The sequence below is a fragment of the Rana temporaria genome, chromosome 3, assembly GCF_905171775.1.
Source record: "Rana temporaria chromosome 3, aRanTem1.1, whole genome shotgun sequence".
In the NCBI taxonomy this organism is placed as follows: Eukaryota; Metazoa; Chordata; class Amphibia; order Anura; family Ranidae; genus Rana; species Rana temporaria.
Window position 1 is genome coordinate 269,155,350 of NC_053491.1, and position 20,274 is coordinate 269,175,623.

At 49.7% G+C, this 20,274-nt stretch overlaps 1 protein-coding gene across 1 annotated transcript; it reads left to right on the forward strand.

The window, feature by feature from the left end:
- The first annotated feature begins 13,049 nt into the window (after nt 1-13,049).
- Nucleotides 13,050-15,891, forward strand: LOC120930446. The gene has a single exon (XM_040341632.1). It carries the CDS (start codon nt 13,240-13,242, stop codon nt 15,889-15,891), a length of 2,652 nt encoding a protein of 883 aa, XP_040197566.1. The 5' UTR covers nt 13,050-13,239.
- Nucleotides 15,892-20,274: the final 4,383 nt, after the last annotated feature.

The window sequence follows — 20,274 nt, forward strand, 5'->3', positions numbered from 1 at the left end:
GAAGAGAAGAAGAACAGGGGGAAAGTTCAGATGGGGAGACATTAAGAAGGAGGAGACAAGTTGGAAGCAGGGGGAGGTCATCGCAAGGAGCTAGTGGCACAGTCAGACAGCATGTATCAGCACCCGGGGTCAGCCAGACAGCACGCCAATCAACGCATGCTGTTGTCACCACCAGAATGCCGTCATTGCAAAGCTCAGCAGTGTGGCATTTTTTTGTGTGTCTGCCTCTGATAACAGCGATGCCATTTGCAACCTGTCCCAAAAGAAGCTGAGTCGTGGGAAATCCAACACTCACCTAGGTACAACTGCTTTGCGAAGGCACATGATCGCACATCACAAACGCTTATGGGATCAACACATGATGACGAGTACAAGCAGCACACAAGCTCAAAGCCACCATCCTCCTCCTGGTGCAGCATCTTTAGTCACGTCAACCACTGTTGTCCTCCTTGCCCCCTCTCAACCATCCGCCACTCCGTCTCTCACCTTGAGCAGTTCCTGCTCATCTGCCCACAGTCAGGTGTCTGTCAAGGACATGTTTTAGCGTAAGAAGCCAATGTCACAGAGTCACCCCCTTGCCTGGCGTCTGACAGCTGGCTTGTCGGAACTATTAGCCCGCCAGATTTTACCATACAAGCTGGTGGAGTCTGAGGCCTTCAAAAAATTTGTACCTATTGGGACACCGCAGTGGAAGGTACCCGGCCGAAAATTCTTTTCACAAAAGGCAATCCCCAACCTGTACTCTATTGTGCAAAAGGAAGTCATGGCATCTCTGGCACACAGTGTTGGGGCAAGGGTCCATCTGACCACTGATACCTGGTCTGCAAAGCACGGTCAGGGCAGGTATATCACCTACACTGCGCATTGGGTAAACCTGCTGACGGCTGCCAAGCATGTAATGCGTGGCTCTGCAGAGGGGTTGGTGACACCGCCCGACTTGCAGGCAGGTCTGATGCCACCTCCTCTACTCCTCCTACTCCATCCTCTTCGATAACCTCCTCGGCTGAGTCCTCTTCTGCTGCTGTGTCTTGCTCCACATCAACTGCACCCCCCCGGGCTCCCCAGGGGCTATTCCACATCACGGATAAGACAGTGTCACGTCGTCTTGGGGTTGACTTGCCTGAAAGCAGAGAGTCACACCGGACCAGCACTCCTGTCCACCCTGAACGCACAGGTGGATCAGTGGCTGACTCCGCACCAACTGGAGATCAGCAAAGTGGTGTGTGACAACGGAAGCAATTTGTTGGCGGCATTAATTTTGGGCAAGTTGACACATGTCCCGTGCATGGCACATGTGTTGAATCTGATTGTATAACGCTTTGTGCATAAGTATCCAGACTTACAGGACGTCCTCAAGCAGGCCAGGAAGGTGTGTGGCCATTTCAGGCGTTCCTACACAGCCATGGCGCACTTTTCAGATATCCAGTGGCGAAACAACATGCCAGTGAGGTGCTTGATTTGCGACAGCCCGACACGTTGGAATTAAACACTCCTAGTGTTCGACCGCCTGCTCCAACAAGAAAAAGCCGTCAACGAGTATTTGTATGACCGGGGTGCTAGGACAGCCTCTGCACAGCTGGGAATTTTTTTGCCACGTTACTGGACGCTCATGCGCAATGCCTGTAGGCTCATGCATCCTTTTGAGGAGGTGACAAACCTAGTTAGTCGCACTGAAGGCACCATCAGCGACATCATCCCATTTGTTTTCTTCCTGGAACGTGCCCTGCGAAGAGTGCTGGATCAGGCCGTAGATGAGCGTGAAGAGGAAGAGTTGTGGTCACCATCACCACCAGAAACAGCCTTATTAGCATCGCTTGCTGGACCTGCAGAAACGCTGGAAGAGGAGTGTGCGGAAGAGGAGTCAGAGGAGGAATGTGGCTTTGAGGAGGAGGAGGATGACCAACCACAGCAGGCATCCCAGGGTGCTCATTGTCACCTATCTGGTACCGTGGTGTTGTACATGGCTGGGAGGAAGAACAGACCTTCAGTGAGATCAGTGAGGACGAGGAACGGGACATGAGTAGCTCGGCATCCAACCTTGTGCAAATGGGGTCTTTCATGCTGTCGTGCCTGTTGAGGGACCCTCGTATAAAAAGGCTGAAGGAGAACGACCTGTACTGGGTGGCCATGCTACTAGACCCCCGGTATAAGCAGAAAGTGCCTGAAATGTTACCAAATTACCGGAAGTCGGAAAGGATGCAGCAGCTCCAAAATAAATTGAAAAGTATGCTTTACACAGCATACAAGGGTGATGTCACAGCACAACGGGAATCTAACAGTGGAAGAGGTAAAAGTAATCCTCCTCCTACCATGACCACGCCGGCAAGGACAGGACGCTTTACAGACGTGTTGTTGATGGAGGACATGCAGAGCTTTTTCAGTCCTACGCATCACCACAGCCCTTCGGGGTCCACCCTCAGAGAACGACTCGACCGACAGGTAGCGGACTACCTCGCCTTAACTGCAGATATCGACAGGAGCGATGAACCCCTTGACTACTGGGTGTGCAGGCTTGACCTGTGGCCTGAGCTATCCCAATTTGCGATAGAACTTCTGGTCTGCCCCGCTTCAAGTGTCCTTTCAGAAAGGACCTTCAGTGCAGCAGGAGGTATTGTCACTGAGAAGAGAAGTCGCCTAGGTCAAAAAAGTCTGCCTCACCTTTATTAAGATGAATGAGGCATGGATCCCGAAGGGACTGACAGTGGGCGATACATTTGACTAAAGGCCTGATGAGATGAGCTTCCTTGGGCTAAAAATGGTCCACACACTGCTGTATTTTATCTCTGCATGCCGGATGACTTGGTGACTTATCCGCCACCAACTAGGGTTCAAGCCACAATGTTTTAGTGCACCTTCTGCCTGGAAAACATACATTTTTCTGGCCAACAATACCTACTTTTTCAGGCATGTGTACATGCCTAATTTTTCTGGCCTCTGGTGCTGCACTGTGGCTGCAAAAACAAAACAAAACAAAAAGGCACATACATGTGTCAATTCCCTTTCGTGATTGTTACCTTGTTGTCATGAAGGGGCTTGCGTATCACAATGAAGCAACCACCTCTATGAGTGTGTTGGCAATGGCAATGTTGGCACACCCCAGATGATCAGGTCGTTGCTTCATTGTGAACAGACCAAAAGCGATCGGCTGGATAATTTTGCATAGAAAAAACATTAATTTTCTTTGTGATCATCTAAGGTGATCATTAAAGCCTACTAGGCCAACAATGGGCCCACACTGCAGAATCATTGTTTTCTGGGTCACTTAACTGTCACTGAACTACCTCAGCATGACCATAGGCTTTGAAAAACCCCCATTGCCTGCAATCTCCAAAATGTGCGCATGAGCACAGTCATCACTATACCAAGATTGACGCATAGAGGAATAAAATGTATGTCATGAGTGTGTCAACTATTGACTATTGACAACCGCTCTTTGCGGTTGTCTAAATTCTATTCCATACACGTCTCCTCATAGGGGACGTAACAGGGATTAAACCGATAGGAATAGTACTACTTAACATACCACTCATATTGGGATTGCACAGTGCATTACACGGCGCCAGCACAGCTTTTTGTTAATTAAAAAAAAAAAGAGCACAGCCTCTGCGGAGCTGGTTATTTTTTGGCCGCGTTACTGAATGCTAGGGATGAGCTTCGCGTTCGATACGAACGTATGTTCGACTCGAACATCGGCCGTTCGATCAATCGTCGAAATTCGAACAACACGGGTCGTTCGCGCCAAATTCGAGTGACGCAAAATTACCCATAATTCACTGCGGCGTTGAGCGCTGATGATTGGCCAAGCATGCTGTATGTCCCGCATGCTTGGCCAATCACAGCGCGCAAAAAACAAAGAGCCATAATTGGCCAAAGCCTTGGTTGCTTTGGCCAATTATGGCTCAGGGCTTTAGCACACGCTCCACAGTATAAAAGGCCGCCTTCCGGGCGGCCTCATGTAGTGTGTTCCGGCTTGTTACAGAGAGCAGTTAGAGAGATTATCTTTTTAGATAGATAGATAGAGCAGGGTAGTCAGTTTAGCCTGAAATACAGTGGCCCAGATTCACGTAGAGCGGCGCATATTTAGTTCGTCGTAACGCATGTCATTTACGTTACGGCGGCTCAATTTTGTGACGTAAGTGCCGTATCCACAGAGTATTTGCGCCCAAATTTGCGCCAGCGTAACGTAAATTCTGAGGCGTAAGGCGGGGTAATTGAAAGTGGGAAGGAAGTGGGTGTGCTCCATTGAAATGAGCCGTGACCCCATGCAAATGAAGGGCCGGCCGTACTGCGCATGCACGCATGAATATGCACCTCACTGGGCATGCTCAGAACTCGGCGCAATCAGGGAGATAGGAAATAGGCCAAGCGTACTTAGTGAGATACCCCCTGTGCTTAAATAGCCCCAGACAAACGCCCTTCCATTGCAAAAGTACATCCATGTGTTCCCTTTCCTAAAGCAAGGTGCTTTTGTTCTGTTGTCTGTTGGTGTTTGTTGGTTAGTGTAGTAGTGTTAGAGTAAAGATTTATTGAAGTAGGAGATTGTAGTAGCTGTGTTTTTTTTCTGAGTGTTTTTTGTGTCTGTTTTTTCTGTGTGTTTTTTTGATTTTGTATTAGCTGTCTGCTTGTGTTGTTTGATTTTGGTGTCTGGTTTTTGCTGTCTGATTTTTGTGTTTGTTTGTTTTGTGTGTTTTTGTGTCTGTTTGTTCTGTTTGAATGTTGTGTCTGTTTGGTGCTGAGTGTTGTGTGATGATATGGCACCAAAGAGAAGAAAGCTGAACTTCTCGGTTCAGGAAAAGCAAATTCTTGCTAGGGCCATCATGCGATATGGGCGATATTTGCATGGCCCTGAGAGCTGGGACATCACCCCGGCCAGGAAGAGGGCGATCATCCAGGAGATAACTGATCAGATCAATGCGGGGGGGAGGAGATGAGGACCACCAGTGGGATCGCAAAGAAGATCAATGATCTTAGGAGCCTGGTCCGTGATAAGCTGGCCAAGATAAATGCCCATGCCAGGGGCACTGGCGTGGGGCCCGCCTTGCACCATCAGGTGGACTGAGGAGGAGCGTGCGGTGGCCCAGTGCTTCCACAGCCAGCAAGTGGTGGGCCTGCCTGGCTTTGACTCCGAGGAGGCTGTGAGGACAGGTAAGTTTTTTTTTTCTATCTGGCGAGTAGCATGTGTGGGGGGGAGGGAATATGTGCCAAGTGTGTGGATCCTCCAACCTGTGTATGTTTTGTGTCATCCATAGATGGCCAGGAGGTGGCTGGGCCATCAGGCCAGTCTGCACCATCCCCCGGAACACCAGGCTGTTGAAGAGCCCCAAGAAAACCAGGAGTACCCAGGGCAGGGGAGTGGCCACAACTCACCTCATGAGGAGGTTGAGGGGGAGGAGGATGAGGGGGGGGTTGTGGATGATCGGATGGACCTTGACAGGGAAATCCTTTTGGGTTTGGATGATGCTCCCCCTGTTGCTCCCCCTGTTGCTCCCCATGTGGCTCCCCCTGTGGCTGCCCCTGTGGCTGGCAGCAGTCAGGCCTCCATCAGGGGTAGCCCCTCCCACTCCTCCCCCAACAGGGCTCCCCCCCAGGGGGCTCCCTTCCTCCCAGGTCACAAGCCTCATCTTCAGGCAGAAAGGCCACCCAGAAGACCAGGGGGGTGGCCGAGGTTCTGCCTGCAAATTTGCGGAGGGACCAGGCCCGTCAGACCCAACATCTGGGTCAGGTCACCCGGACTTTGGCCCAGATGGAGGAAAGCCTGGCCGCCATTAAGGAGTCGGTCAATGATTTGAGCACGAACTCGTTGGCGGTCATAAATTGTTTTTGTGACCTGCAGTCCGCCACAGCAGGCGTGGCCCTGGAGGTGAGTGCCCTGACCCAGGCTGTCAACGCCAATACCCAGGCTGTCCAGGCCAATACGGCACCCCTCACTGTGGGCCTGAACAGGATAGCCGTGGCCTTGGAGGGCAGGCCAGCAGGTGGGCAGAGCTCAGGGGAGGCTCCTCCTTCCCCTGCTTCCCCCCCCATGAGTCTCCCCTGAGGGCCCGTGGCCGTGGCCGGCCCAGGCGTAGCTCACGCCGACAGTAATTTTGGATGTTCTTTTGTTTTGTTTTTTGTTTTGTTTTTTAGGAATTTGTACTGTGATTATAATTTGTTTTATGTGTGTGAATGATGTATGAATGTGGGGGTGACATTCCTGCTGAAAAAGGGTGTCACCCTAATTTTTGGTGGAGTAGGGATCCCCAGGACCAGGGAGAAGTGATCCCAGGTCCATGTGAATGGTGTATGAATGCACAGTGACATAATTAGAGCCTTGGCGTGGCGTTGCTGCTCCCTAGTACCGTGTGGGGTACTTGGGTCTAATCCAATTCGATGTGGATGTGGGGTGTGTGCGCTAGGGACCACAGTGGTGTGCATGCGTGCATTCTCATTGTGCCATGTTTAATGTGTGTGTTTACTGTGCAAAGATGCCTTCTGCAAGGCGTCTCCTGGCTGCTGTTCCCTCAGTAGACAGGGGGCCCTCAGTCAGGGGGGGATTGTCGGGTTCGGGGGTCAGATCATCACGTATGTCAATCTCCAGGCCCCTTCTCACGGCGAAGTTGTGCAGCATGCAACATGCACCGATGATCTGGCACACAAAGTTTGGGGAATACAACAGGGTACCCCCAGACTTATCCAGGCATCGGAAACGGGACTTCAGGAGGCCAAAGGTGCGTTCCACCACTACACGGGTACGTATGGGTGCAGCATTGTAGTTTTCCTCTCCTGGGGTTTGGGGGTTCCGGGAATGGAGTCATGAGATGGGGTCCAAGTGCATATGCCGCGTCACCTGGAAGGGAAAAGACAGGAGGATGTTAGTCATGCATGTGCCCCTCGTGATGTCTGCATCATGGGGGGGGACAGTCATACCTGACACCCATTTCACTCACCAACTCCCCATACACGTTCTGTTCGAATTGTCTTGGGATGTCACTTTGACGGTATATGAAGCTTTCATGGCTGGACCCTGGGTGTTTGGCATGGACGTGCCATATGAGGCATTGGGCATCCACTATCACCTGTACATTGATTGAATGCCAATGCTTCCGATTGCGGTACATGTGCTCTGTCTCATGGGGGGGCTGTAGTGCCACATGTGTGCAATCAATGGCCCCCACGGTGCGTGGGAATCTGGCAATTTTGTAAAAATCTATCTTTGTCTTCATCCGCAGGTCCTCCTGGGTGGGTTTGATGATTTGGTTGGCCATGCGTCTCAGGATTGCGGGGACAACCTGGTGCACACATCTGCTAATGGAGGATTGTGACATCCCAGCCTACAATCCACTTGTGCGCTGAAAAGAGCCAGTGGCAAGGAAATGGAGTGTTGCCACTACCTTGACCAGTGGCTCCAGTGCATGTGAGCGGTGTGTTGGGCTGGTGATGTCATCCTGCAGGGTTGTGGTGATTTCCATGATGGCTTCAGGGGTGAATCTGAAGTTGCGATACACCTCAGAAGCAGCCATGTCAAAGACATCTAGGCGTGTGCGGTATATCCTCTCCTGTGCCCTCCTCCTTCTCCTCATCCGTTCCCTCCTCCTTCTGCGTTCCTCTAAAGTCACTAGTATAGCTATGAGCATGGATGCCCCTGGCATGTTGGCATACAGATTGTTGTCCTGCAAGTGTGTGTGCTCAGCTCTTCCCTAACGGTGTTGCTTTAGCTGACCTTTACATGGCTGGTGCAAAGTTAAGGAACCTTTTATAAGGTGTAACTTTCCGTCGTGAAACTAGCAGATGCGCACAGGGTGTAGCCTACGCCGCACAAGCGTACTTTTGTGGATCGCCGTATCTCCCTCATTTGCATATTTAACTAGCAAATCAGTGGTGTGTCTAGTGTATCTAGATGCGCCGGTGTAATCGTTTTACGTCGGACGGAAAAAACTGGTTTTCAGGCGTATCTTGTTTTGAGGATACGGCGCATAAATACGCACGGCACATTTTTCAATTACGCCGCGCATCTCTAGATACGTTGGCGTAAGTGCTTTGTGAATCTGGGCCAGTGTGTAGAGAATATATATACATCCCTAGGAGTTGTACATATTTATACACTGTATAGCTTAGCTAGATCTGCTCTAAGTATTTGTAAGGCAGGAGATTGTGCATAGCTGCAGTGCTCTAATGTGTTGTATTGCCTGCCTGTGTGCTGTGTAGTTTACACCTAAACGTACTGGGTGTTACTGCACGTGTCCTGTTTATTTGCAACTAAGCGCATTTTGTGTAAGTGCAAGTTTGCTCTTTAATAGCACGTAAGCGCATTTACTGCAAGTGCAATTTTGCTCTTTAATCTCACGTAAGCGCATTTACTGCAAGTGCAATTTTGCTCTTTAATCGCACGTAAACGCATTTACTGCAAGTGCAATTTTGCTCTTTAATAGAACATAAGCGCATTTACTGCAAGTGCAATTTTGCTCATTAATCGCACGTAAGCGCATTTACTGCAAGTGCAATTTTGCTCTTTAATCTCACGTAAGCGCATTTACTGCAAGTGCAATTTTGCTCTTTAATCGCACGTAAACGCATTTACTGCAAGTGCAATTTTGCTCTTTAATCGAACGTAAGCGCATTTACTGCAAGTGCAATTTTGCTCATTAATCGCACGTAAGCGCATTTACTGCAAGTGCAATTTTGCTCTTTAATCGCACATAAGCGCATTTACTGCAAGTGCAATTTTGCTCTTTAATCGCACGTAAGCGCATTTAGTGTAAGTGCAATTTTGCTCTTTAATCGCACATAAGCGTATTTACTGCAAGTGCAATTTTGCTCTTTAATCGCACGTAAGCGCATTTACTGCAAGTGCAATTTTGCTCTTTAATAGCACGTGAAAGCATTTACTGTAAGTGCACGTGTCCTGTTTATTTGCAACTAAGCGCATTTAGTGTAAGTGCAAGTTTGCTCTTTAACCACTTGCCGCCCGCCAATGACATATTGACGTCGGCAAAGTGGTTAGAGAATCCTGACTGGACGTCATATGACGTCCTCAGGATTCTGAGCGGCTGCGCGCCCCCGGGGGAGCGCATCGCGGCGATCGTTGTTGCAGGGTGTCAGTCTGACACCCCGCAACACCGGTCAAGGTAAAGAGTCTCTCACGGAGGCTCTTTACCACGTGATCGGCCGTGTCCAACCACGGCTGATCACGATGTAAACAGGAAGAGCCGTTGATGGCTCTTCCTCACTCGCGTCTGACAGACGCGAGTAGAGGAGAGCCGATCGGCGGCTCTCCTGACAGGGGGGGTTCGCGCTGATTGTTTATCAGTGCAGCCCCCCCTCAGGACGCCACACTGGACCACCAGAGAAGCCCACCCTGGACCACCAGGGAAGGGAAAAAAAAAGGGGGCAAAAAAAAAGTCTGGAAAAAAAAGCATTAAAAAATAAAAAAGATGCCAATCAGTGCCCACAAATGGCCACTGACTGGCAACATGGGTAAATCAGTGCCTCCCCACAGTGTCCATCAGTGCCACCCCACAGTATCCATCAGTGCCACCCCACAGTGCCCATCCATGCCCAGTGCCCACCTATCAGTGCCCATCTGTGCCACCCATAAGTATCCATCAGTGCCACCCATAAGTGCCGCCCATGAGTGCCCATCTGTGCCGCCTATGAGTGCCCAGTGCCGCCCATTAAAGCCCATCGGTGCCGCCCATGAGTGCCCATCAGTGCCGCCCATGAGTGCCCATCAGTGCCACCCATGAGTGCCCATCAGTGCCGCCTATGTGTGCCCATCAGTGCCGCCTATGTGTGCCCATCAGTGCCGCATACCAGCGCCGCTAATCAGTGCCACCTCATCTGTGCCCTTCAGTACTACCTCATCGATGTCCATCAGTGCCATCTCATCGGTGCCCATCAGTGCCGCCATATCATTGCCCGTAATTGAAAGAGAAAACTTACTTATTTACAAAAAAATTTACAGAAAAAAATAAAAACGTAATTTTTTTTCAAAATTTTCCGTCTTTTTTTAGTTGTTGCGCAAAAAAAATCGCAGAGGTGATCAAATACCACCAAAAGAAAGCTCTATTTGTGGGGAAAAGGGACGCCAATTTTATTTGGGTACAGTGTAGCATGACCGCGCAATTGCTATTCAAAGTGCGACAGTGCTGAAAGCTGAAAATTGGCTTGGGCGGGAAGGTGCGTAAGTGCCTGGTATGGAAGTGGTTAATAGCACGTAAGCGCATTTACTGCAAGTGCAATTTTGCTCTTTAATCGCACGTAAGCGCATTTACTGCAAGTGCAATTTTGCTCTTTAATCTCACGTAAGCGCATTTACTGCAAGTGCAAGTTTGCTCTTTAATCGCACGTAAGCGCATTTAGTGTAAGTGCAAGTTTGCTCTTTAATCGCACGTAAGCGCATTTACTGCTAGTGCAAGTTTTCTCTTTAATCGCAACAATTTTTGATGCAATACTTTGCACGTGGCTCCTTGTTGTGCTCCAATTACAGTTATTGGGAGGGGTCGCATTGTTGTGTTGTGCCTAAGGCACAATTTTTCTGCCCCTGTTTAACAGGGGCGCCTAATAACAATTTTTGATGCAATACTTTGCACGTGGCTCTTTGTTGCGCTCCAATTACAGTTATTGGGAGGGGTTGCAGTGTTGTGTTGTGCCTAAGGACAATTTTTTCTGCCCCTGTTTAACAGGGGCGCCTAATAACAATTTTTGATGCAATACTTTGCACGTGGCTCTTTGTTGTGCTCCAATTACAGTTATTGGGAGGGGTTGCAGTGTTGTGTTGTGCCTAAGGACATTTTTTTCTGCCCCTGTTTAACAGGGGCGCCTAATAACAATTTTTGATGCAATACTTTGCACGTGGCTCCTTGTTGCGCTCCAATTACAGTTATTGGGAGGGGTTGCAGTGTTGTGTTGTGCCTAAGGCACAATTTTTCTGCTCCTGTTTAACAGGGGCGTATAATAACAATTTTTGATGCAATACTTTGCACGTGGCTCTTTGTTGTGCTCCAATTACAGTTATTGGGAGGGGTTGCAGTGTTGTGTTGTGCCTAAGGACAATTTTTTCTGCCCCTGTTTAACAGGGGTGCCTAATAACAATTTTTGATGCAATACTTTGCACGTGGCTCCTTGTTGCGCTCCAATTACAGTTATTGGGAGGGGTTGCAGTGTTGTGTTGTGCCTAAGGACACATTTTTCTGCCCCTGTTTAACAGGGGCGCCTAATAAAAAATTTAAATGCAATACTTTGCACGTGGCTCTTTGTTGCGCTCCAAGTACAGTGTGTTTGAGGGGTGCCCTTTTTTCTACAATTTTTCTTGCACAAAAAAATAATGGCCCCCCACCACCCCTAAAATAATCGACATATTGTTGCCACACAGCACGTGCGCAAGCAGTATTTGTAACGATATTGCGTGCTGGACACGCGACTAGCTGTTGTGTAAGAACCATACAGCAGCCATGTTGTTTTAAAACAGTATAAGCAGTGGAAAGAAACTCACTCCCTCCCTCCCTTATTCTCAGGAATTCATAGGCATTCTACTTCAAAAGATCTGTTATCTCCTCCGAGAAACAGAGAAACCTAGGTTTCTTAATGTCTCCTGGCAGGGTTCCTGGCCTGTCGTAAAACTGTCGTCCTCTCACCTCAGAGAGTCCACAGACCCCTGTCGTAAATGCCTTAGACTCATAAACGCTGAAGACTAAGGAATAAGTATGAACGTTACACATGTTTCATAACTTCCAGCTAACTCATAGCACAGCCAAACAACAGACATATTTAGTTTCCTCCGATAATTTGTAACGTTTCAAGCTCAGACATGAATATGATCAATCATACGGAAGGCCCCTGGCCCCATTTATTCGTCCCAGGTAGAATAACCATGGTAGACTTGTCACGTTTGGACTTTTCTTAAAGCAAATATCACGCTGTACCCTAACACGGATGTTGGTAGTCTGTAACTATTAGAACTGCAGAGATATGAATATGTATCACAAAGTGTACCTGGATTATGGGCGTGAATGTGGACCCTCCCAGTAACCAGCCCCTAAATCAGATGACCAGACAATTGGTTACTGGTCGTGTCAACGCCCCTTCTTGATCTGACAGAAAAGAGGAGATGTCAAGTGAAGGGGAGGGCTCCTTTTACCATCCAAGCAAGAGCATCTGCCAAGTTTGAGAACCGATTACCCAGTTCATCGATCGAACTCTGATCAACCTTGGACATTAATTGCAAGTATTCTTCTTCTTCAATTCTATCTCACTTTGTGGCTGATATTGTCATTATCTCTTTAAAACATATTTTTCTGTAACACTTTATTGCACCAAGTTTGCCCTTTTCGTAATAAACCTTTTATGTTGAAAAGTGTTAACCTTGTCTCTAAAACTCTTAATGCAAGCTATAAACGAACCTCTGCCTTTTGAAGAGCGCTACTGGTGTAGAGTAAGGCCTCTGAGCAGACGCTTATTCTAAAATCCTAATTGGTATTGTTAATTGACGGGAGTACCAACGCTTCCTTATCAATGTTGGTGGTGGCAGTTAAAGGGTTAATTGTGTCATTAGCCCAGTGACAATCGCTCTCAGGCTACTAGCACTTAGATTGTGGTCCCGCAAGCTGGGAAATCTTTGTGCTGGGCGCAGCTGAGAGTGGCATTGTTACGTAAGTGACAGCGTGGTGTGAGGTCGGCCTGTCCTTCGTCGCAAGTTGGCGCGGAGGGCGGAGATCTGACACTCGCGTTCGTCACATATTGGCTGGCAGCGTAGCGGGATAGCTTTGCATTAAGAGCATTCAGTGCATTGTTAGGAATTAGCTCTGCACTAAAGGATTGTAACCTTTTTGGAAACGGTCCTTAGAGACAAGCTGGTGCATATATTTTTATTTATGTTAAAGAGAGACATACAGCAACAGCTCCTTCCTACCCCTTTTTCCTACCTCTGCTTTCTGTTCTATCTTTTCTGCTTGCAACATGTCTGGGTTATCAGCATATAAAAAGATGAACAAAAATGACCTAACTGCTGAGTGCGCAGGAAGAGGAATTGACATTAATGGCAAAAATCGTGAAGGCTTGATACATACCCTACAGGAGTTTGATATCCAGGCAAACCAGAACCTGGAGGGAACCGGACCAGAAAGGGGTTCCGCTACTCCAGAGCCCAGTGGTTCAGAGGCGGCCTCACCGGATAGGCCAGCAGAGACTGACACTGGAATACCACGGATTGTTACCCCCAAGCCACCGCATGAGCAGGCCAACACCCCATTGCTTGCAACCAGCATGGACTCTCCTCAAATGCAGGAAACGCTACAACACCTCAGGGAAACGGATCCTGTGGTGTACCTGCAGTTTCTCGAGCGTCAGGCTGAGAGAGAGGAGCGCAGGGCTGCGGCTGAGCGAGAGGAACGCCAGGCTGAGAGGGAGGCTGCGCAGAGGGAAGCTGATCGTCGACACGAACTGGAGATGACTAGGCTCCAGCAGCAGCGACAGGTTCAGAACCCCGGATCCCTAGAACACAGGGATGCCGCTCTGCCAGTAGCTCCGGCAGCCAAATTTCCTGTTATGGAAAAGGACAGTGACATTGACGTGTATCTACTGTCGTTTGAAAAAACTTGCCGTCAGTACCATCTGCCCCCAGCACAATGGGCCCGGTACCTAACGCCAGGGCTACGAGGCAAGGCCCTGGATGCTTATGTTGAACTGTCTGAAGAGCAGGGCAATGATTATGAGGCCCTAAAGGCTGCGATCATCCAAAAGTTTCAGCTAACCCCGGAAGTGTACCGGAAGCGTTTTAGGTCCTTGCAAAAAGGGCCTGGGGACTCATACCTGGATGTGGAAAGTCGCTTACGCACCACATTCCGGCAGTGGACTAAAGGCTTGAAAGCTGATTCTTTTGAGTCCCTGGAAGATCTTATGATTGAAGATCAACTTTTGCACATCTGTCCTACAGACCTCAGACAGTTTGTGCTGGAGCGAAAGCCAACCTCGGCTAAAGTAGCAGCAGAACTGGCAGATACCTATATCCACTCTCGGGTATCTGACCATCGCAAGGCTCCTCCGAACGGCTGGAAAGGAGGGAAATCACACATGGCAACCCCTCCTCCACCTGCCGACCAAGTCCCTCAGCGGATGGAACCTGCAGTTCCTGGTGCCAAGGCATTCCTGACTAATAATCGCACATGCTACACCTGCGGGAAAGCCGGACATCTCAAGGCACAGTGCCCTGAGCAGAAGAAGCTGACATCACCTGGCCATCCGGCCAGCAACCCTTCTGCTGTACTGTTCGTCAGTGGGAAACCTCCAGGAACCAATGCCAACTTGCAGCCTGTCACCGTAGGCCACCGGACTGTAATAGGGTTGCGTGACACTGGAGCAGAAGTTACGTTGGTCAGACCAGAGGTGATAGAAGAAACAGACATCATCCCAGAGAAGTTTCTTACCCTCACTGGAGTGGGGGGAACCCTTTCCTGTGTGCCCCGTGCCTATGTTTTCATCGATTGGGGTGCCGGGAGTGGGATGAGAGAGGTGGGCGTCTCAGAGGAGATCCCTACTGCTGTGTTGTTGGGTGCTGATTTAGGTACCCTTGTTTCTTACTACGTCCCTGCTAAGAGCACCCAGGATGCTCCCACGGAACTCTCTGGACCTACCAAGGTACTGTGTACAGATGTTGGGGTAATATCTGGGCAACCTGTGGATGGACAGAGGGAGGGGGAGGGTGAAGTTGAAGTGCAAGGTCCTCCTTATTCAGAAACAGGAGAGGAGACCCCCTTGCTTGGGAAGGTAACTGATACAGGTTCCAATGATGCTGCAATGATAAATGTTAAATGTGATGATGCTGATGTTGATGCTGATGTTGATGTTGATGCTGATGTTGATGATAATGCATTGCCCGTTTTAGTGGTCACTCGCAGTGCTGCCAAGGCGGCCGAGGTGCAGGCCCTGATCGCAGAACAGCAGGAGGAGGTCTCTGGGCCCTCTCCCTGTTCTGACCCAGCGGACTCCACCTCTGTTGAGCCTCAGCAGCCGTCCTTGTTTGCCACAGGACTGCTGGCTGGGACTTGTGGTTCCGCCTTTGAAACAGCACTGCAGACAGACCAAACACTAGCACAGCTCAGGAGTTCAGCTGATCGCCCCCCTGCAGAGAATTGCAAACAAAAGGTCTACTGGGAGAAAGGGAAACTGTACAGAGAAGGTTTGCCTGCAGAGGGGAATGAGACTGACACAAGTAGCAGGCAGCTAGTTGTACCCAGTCAATTTAGGGGACAGCTGCTAAAAGTGGCTCATGAGATTCCCCTAGCAGGGCACTTGGGAATTACTAAGACCCGAGGGCGGTTGATGCATAACTTTTATTGGCCTACGATGCGCACTGACATAGCTGACTACTGTCGGTCCTGTGTTACCTGCCAGCGAGTTGGCAAGGTAGGGGATGTACAGCGGGCTCCGCTAAAACCTTTGCCTGTGATTGACGAACCTTTTAAGAGGGTGGCGGTGGATATCATTGGGCCTTTGGCCATCCCTAGCAGTTCAGGCAAACGTTTTATCCTGACAGTTGTCGACTATGCCACACGGTGTCCAGAGGCAGTGGCTCTCTCCTGCCTCCGGACAGACAAGGTTGCTGATGCTCTGCTGGGAATCTTCACAAGAGTGGGGTTCCCAGCCGAACTCATTAGCGATCAAGGACCTCAGTTTATGTCTGACTTGATGCAAGCTCTCTGTCTGAAAATACAGATGACGCATATCGTGGCCAGTGCTTATCATCCACAAACCAACGGCTTGTGTGAGCGTTTCAATGGCACCCTGAAACAAATGTTGTGCACACCCAGGGCAAGGACTGGGAACGATATCTGCCTCATCTGCTGTTTGCTTACAGAGAGGTGCCTCAGGAGTCCACAGGCTTTTCGCCATTCGAACTTCTGTATGGACGGAGGGTAAGAGGGCCCCTGGACCTAATCCGTGAGACATGGGAGGGCAAGATTGCCGACCCAGAGGTCTCAGTTGTGGATTACGTTCTAAAATTCAGAGATAAAATGGAGACGCTGGTGGGAATTGTACGGGAAAACATGACCAAGGCCCAGACCAACCAGAAACAGTGGTATGATCGTAATACTAGAGAGCGGACCTTCAACGTTGGTCAGCAGGTGTATGCTCTGCTTCCCCTGCGGAAGAACAAACTCCAAGCCGCATGGGAAGGCCCGTACACCATCACCCAGCGTCTGAATGATGTCACCTACTTGGTCAGGTTGGGGGAAGGGAGTAGACGGCAGAGGGCCATTCATGTGAACATGCTCAAAGCCCATCATGAGCGCACGGCCTATGTCATGCCAGTCTGCAGCAGGCCGGAGCCTGAGGAGGCTGATCCACTTTTAGACCTGCTAGCTGACAGCAGGGAGGTAGACTCGGAACTCCTGATTAACTCCAAACTGACCCCCACCCAGGTACCTGGGCTAAAGAGAGTGCTGGCAGTACATGGTAGCAGGTTTACAGGGAAACCTGGGAGGACGCACCTCGCTATCCACCAGGTAGACACCGGGACACATCCGCCCATTAAACAGTCGGCCTATCGCGTCTCCTTGGAGGTGCTGGCTGACATGAAAAGGGAGGTGGAGGAAATGCTGCAGCTGGGGGTGATTCAGAAGTCCCACAGTGCCTGGGCATCCCCAGTAGTCCTGGTCCCCAAAAAGGATCGGACGACCAGGTTCTGTGTGGACTACCGGAAGCTGAATGCCATCACCACTGCAGATGCCTACCCCATGCCCCGGATTGATGAGTTGTTAGATAGGCTGGCGGCCGCCCACTATATAACAATCATGGATCTGAGCAGGGGGTACTGGCAAATTCCTCTGGCCCCTGAGGCTCGGGAAAAGTCGGCTTTCATCACCCCATTCGGCTTGTTCGAATTTACCGTCATGCCGTTTGGGATGAAGAATGCCCCAGCTACCTTCCAGAGAGTCATGAATGATTTACTGGAGGGGCTGGAACCCTTTGCCGTAGCCTACCTGGATGACATCGCTGTGTTCAGCCCTACCTGGGAAGAACACCTGATGCACCTGTCACAGGTCCTGGACCGATTGACCGATGCCAACCTGACTGTCAAACCCAGTAAGTGTCAGATCGGCATGAATGATGTGCATTACCTGGGACACCAGGTAGGAGAAGGCACCCTGAAACCCGAGACAGGAAAGGTTGAGGCCATCCTGGCCTGGCCTATCCCCCAAACCAAAAAACAGGTTATGTCTTTCTTGGGGACCGCTGGCTACTATAGGAAGTTTGTAGGTAACTATAGCAGCCTGGCCAAACCTCTGACTGACCTAACCAAAAAGAAACTGCCCAAGGTGGTGTCTTGGACACCAGAATGTGAGCAGGCATTTCAGGCCTTGAAGGAGGCGCTGGCCAGCGCCCCTGTGCTACAGGCTCCCGACTTCACCCGCCGTTTTCTAGTGCAGACGGATGCCTCTGCCTATGGATTGGGTGCAGTCCTGAGCCAAGTGGATGATGCCGGAGAGGAGCATCCCATCCTCTACCTGAGCCGGAAGCTGCTTCCCAGGGAAGTAGCTTATGCCACGATCAAAAAGGAGTGTCTTGCGATCGTGTGGTCTCTCCAGAAGTTACAAACGTTTCTTTATGGACGGCATTTCACTGTGATCACCGATCACAATCCATTGAGCTGGCTAAATCGTGTTGCTGGGGAGAATGGCAAACTACTTCGGTGGAGCTTAATTCTGCAGCAATACGATTTCACCATCCAGCATAAGAAAGGCAGTGCCCATGGAAATGCTGATGGGCTGTCACGACAAGCCGCGGTCTCTAAAAAGAGAGGCGAAGGACTAACGGGGCTGGTTGAGCGGGCTAGATCCTCTCACTCCCTTATAGGGAGTCCCTTTGCCCCGTTGGGCTTCAAAGCGGAGCAGGTAGGGCGGGCTATGTGGGAGGACCCCCTCACACACCCGCCATTGCCACCTGGGGCATGGAGAAAGGTGGCAGATTGCCTCTGGGGGAGGCCAGCCTACTCCCAACTCCTGCAGTCTGGCTCCTCTCTCGAGTACACGCACAAAAAAATAACGATTAAATTGAATATTGGTCTTTAAAATGAGCGTTTTTGATTTCGAACGTTCGAGTCCCATAGACTTCAATGGGGTTCTAAATGTTCGCGCGAACCTGCGGTCTGTTCGAACGTTCTGGTGCGAACTGAACATGGGTATGTTCAGCTCATCCCTACTGAACAATGGCTATAAGCTCATGCGTCCTTTTGTGGAGGTGACAAACCTGGTCAGTCAAACCCAAGGCAACATCACCGACCTCATCCCATATGCGATTTTTCTGGAGTGTGCCCTGGGAAGAGTGCTGGATCAGGCCGTAGATGAGCATGAAGAGTTGTGCTCACCATCACCACCAGAAGCAGCCTTGTCGTCGTCGATTGCTGGACCTGCGGCAACGCACAGTGAGTGAGTGAGAAAATTATATAGCGCAGCAACATGCGAACTGAATCGCCTCTGGGCGCTCGTTGTCCCTTTCTCCTTTGTCCTCGAAAGAGATGGGTTTTGATCTTTCTCCTAAAGGCCAAGTGATTCTTCTACAACCGAATGCTGGTTGGTAAAGTGTTCCATAGTCTAGGTCCTTGGACCGCAAATCTTCTTTCTGAGAGAGAGGAGTCTGAAGAAGAGGAGTCAGAGGAGGAAGGTGGCTTTGAGGAAGTGGAAGACCAACCATAGCAGGCGTCCCAGGGGGCTTGTTGTCACCTTTCAGGGACCCTTGGTGCTGTATGTGGCTGGGTGGAGGAAGAGACATTCAATGACGTCAGTGAGGACAAGGAACGGGACATGGCTAGCTTGGTATCCAACCTTGTGTAAATGGGGAGTTTGCGGTTGTGCAAATGGACTGTTTGCGGTTGTTTGCTGTGCATTAAACGGGGAGTTTTGTCTGTCAGAGTCACTGTGAACCCTAACCCTAACCCTGTTACAGACAGGGTTAGGGTTACATATAGGGTTAGGGTTACAGATAGGGTTAGGGTTCCAGATAGGGTTAGGGTTAGGGTAAGGGTTACAGACAGGGTTAGGGTTAGGGTTACAGATAGGGTTAGGGTTACAGACAGGGTTAGGGTTACAGACTGTAACCCTAACCCTATATGTAACCCTAACCCTGTCTGTAACCCTAACCCTAACCCTGTCTGTAACCCTAACCCTAACCCTATCTGGAACCCTAACACTATCTGTTACCCTAACCCTAACCCTGTCTGTAACCCTAACCCTGACCCTATCTGTAACCCTAACCCTAACCCTGTCTGTAACCCTAACCCTAACCCTTACACTACCTGATCGATACAACATCATACCTGATGTTTTAAAGCACGTTATTCCAAACAATTTATGAATGTTAGGTGATTTATGCCCTTTATGGATTAAAAATGGACTCTGCGTCAACTATGTAATTTTCCATGGGAGTTTTGCCATGGATCCCCCTCCGGCATGCCACAGTCCAGGTGTTAGTCTCCTTGAAACAACTTTTCCATCACTATTGTGGCCAGAAAGAGTCCCTGTGGGTTTTAAAATTTGCCTGCCCATTGAAGTCTATGGCGGTTCGCCCAGTTCGCCCATTCGCGAACATTTGCGGAAGTTTGCGTTCGCCGCTCGCGAACCGAAAATTTTAGGTTCGCGCCATCACTACCTGTCTGTATTATTAGGAAGAGAACAAGGATGGTCTGCAGTCAGCTTTACCTGCACACTGAGCCTAGTATACAGTACTACAGCTTAGCTCAATCAACTGCCAGCCTATATTTTTAGGAAGAGAACAGGGATGGTTTGCAGTCAGCTTTACCTGCACACTGAGACCAGTATACAGTACACTGACTTAATATACTGCAGCTTAGCTCAATCAACTGCCAGCCTATATTATTAGGAAGAGAACAGGGATGGTCTGCAGTCACTTTTACCTGAACACTGAGCCCAGTATACAGTACACTGACTTAATAAACTGCTGCTTAGCTCAATCAACTGCCTGCCTATATTATTAGGAAGAGAGCAGGGATGGTCTGCAGTCAGCTTTATCTGCACACTGAGCCAATATACAGTACATGGACTTAAAGCGGGGGTTCACCCTAAAATACAACTTTGTACCATGCCATTCAGCATACTAGCGTGAGCTACAGTATGCCTATATTTTTATTTTTTGTGCTGTACTCGCAGTTTAATCGATGAGTTTCGTTTCAGACTCCCCGCGGGGAGTAGGCGTTCCTATGAAGAGGGGAACATGATTGACGGCCGGCTATGGCGCGTCACGCTTCCCGAAAATAGCCGGAGTAGGACTCTGCTCTTCACGGCG

Coding starts and splice junctions, on each gene's coding strand:
- LOC120930446 (XM_040341632.1), top strand. CDS start 13,240: ATGGACTCTCCTCAAATGCAGGAAACGCTACAACACCTCAGGGAAACG.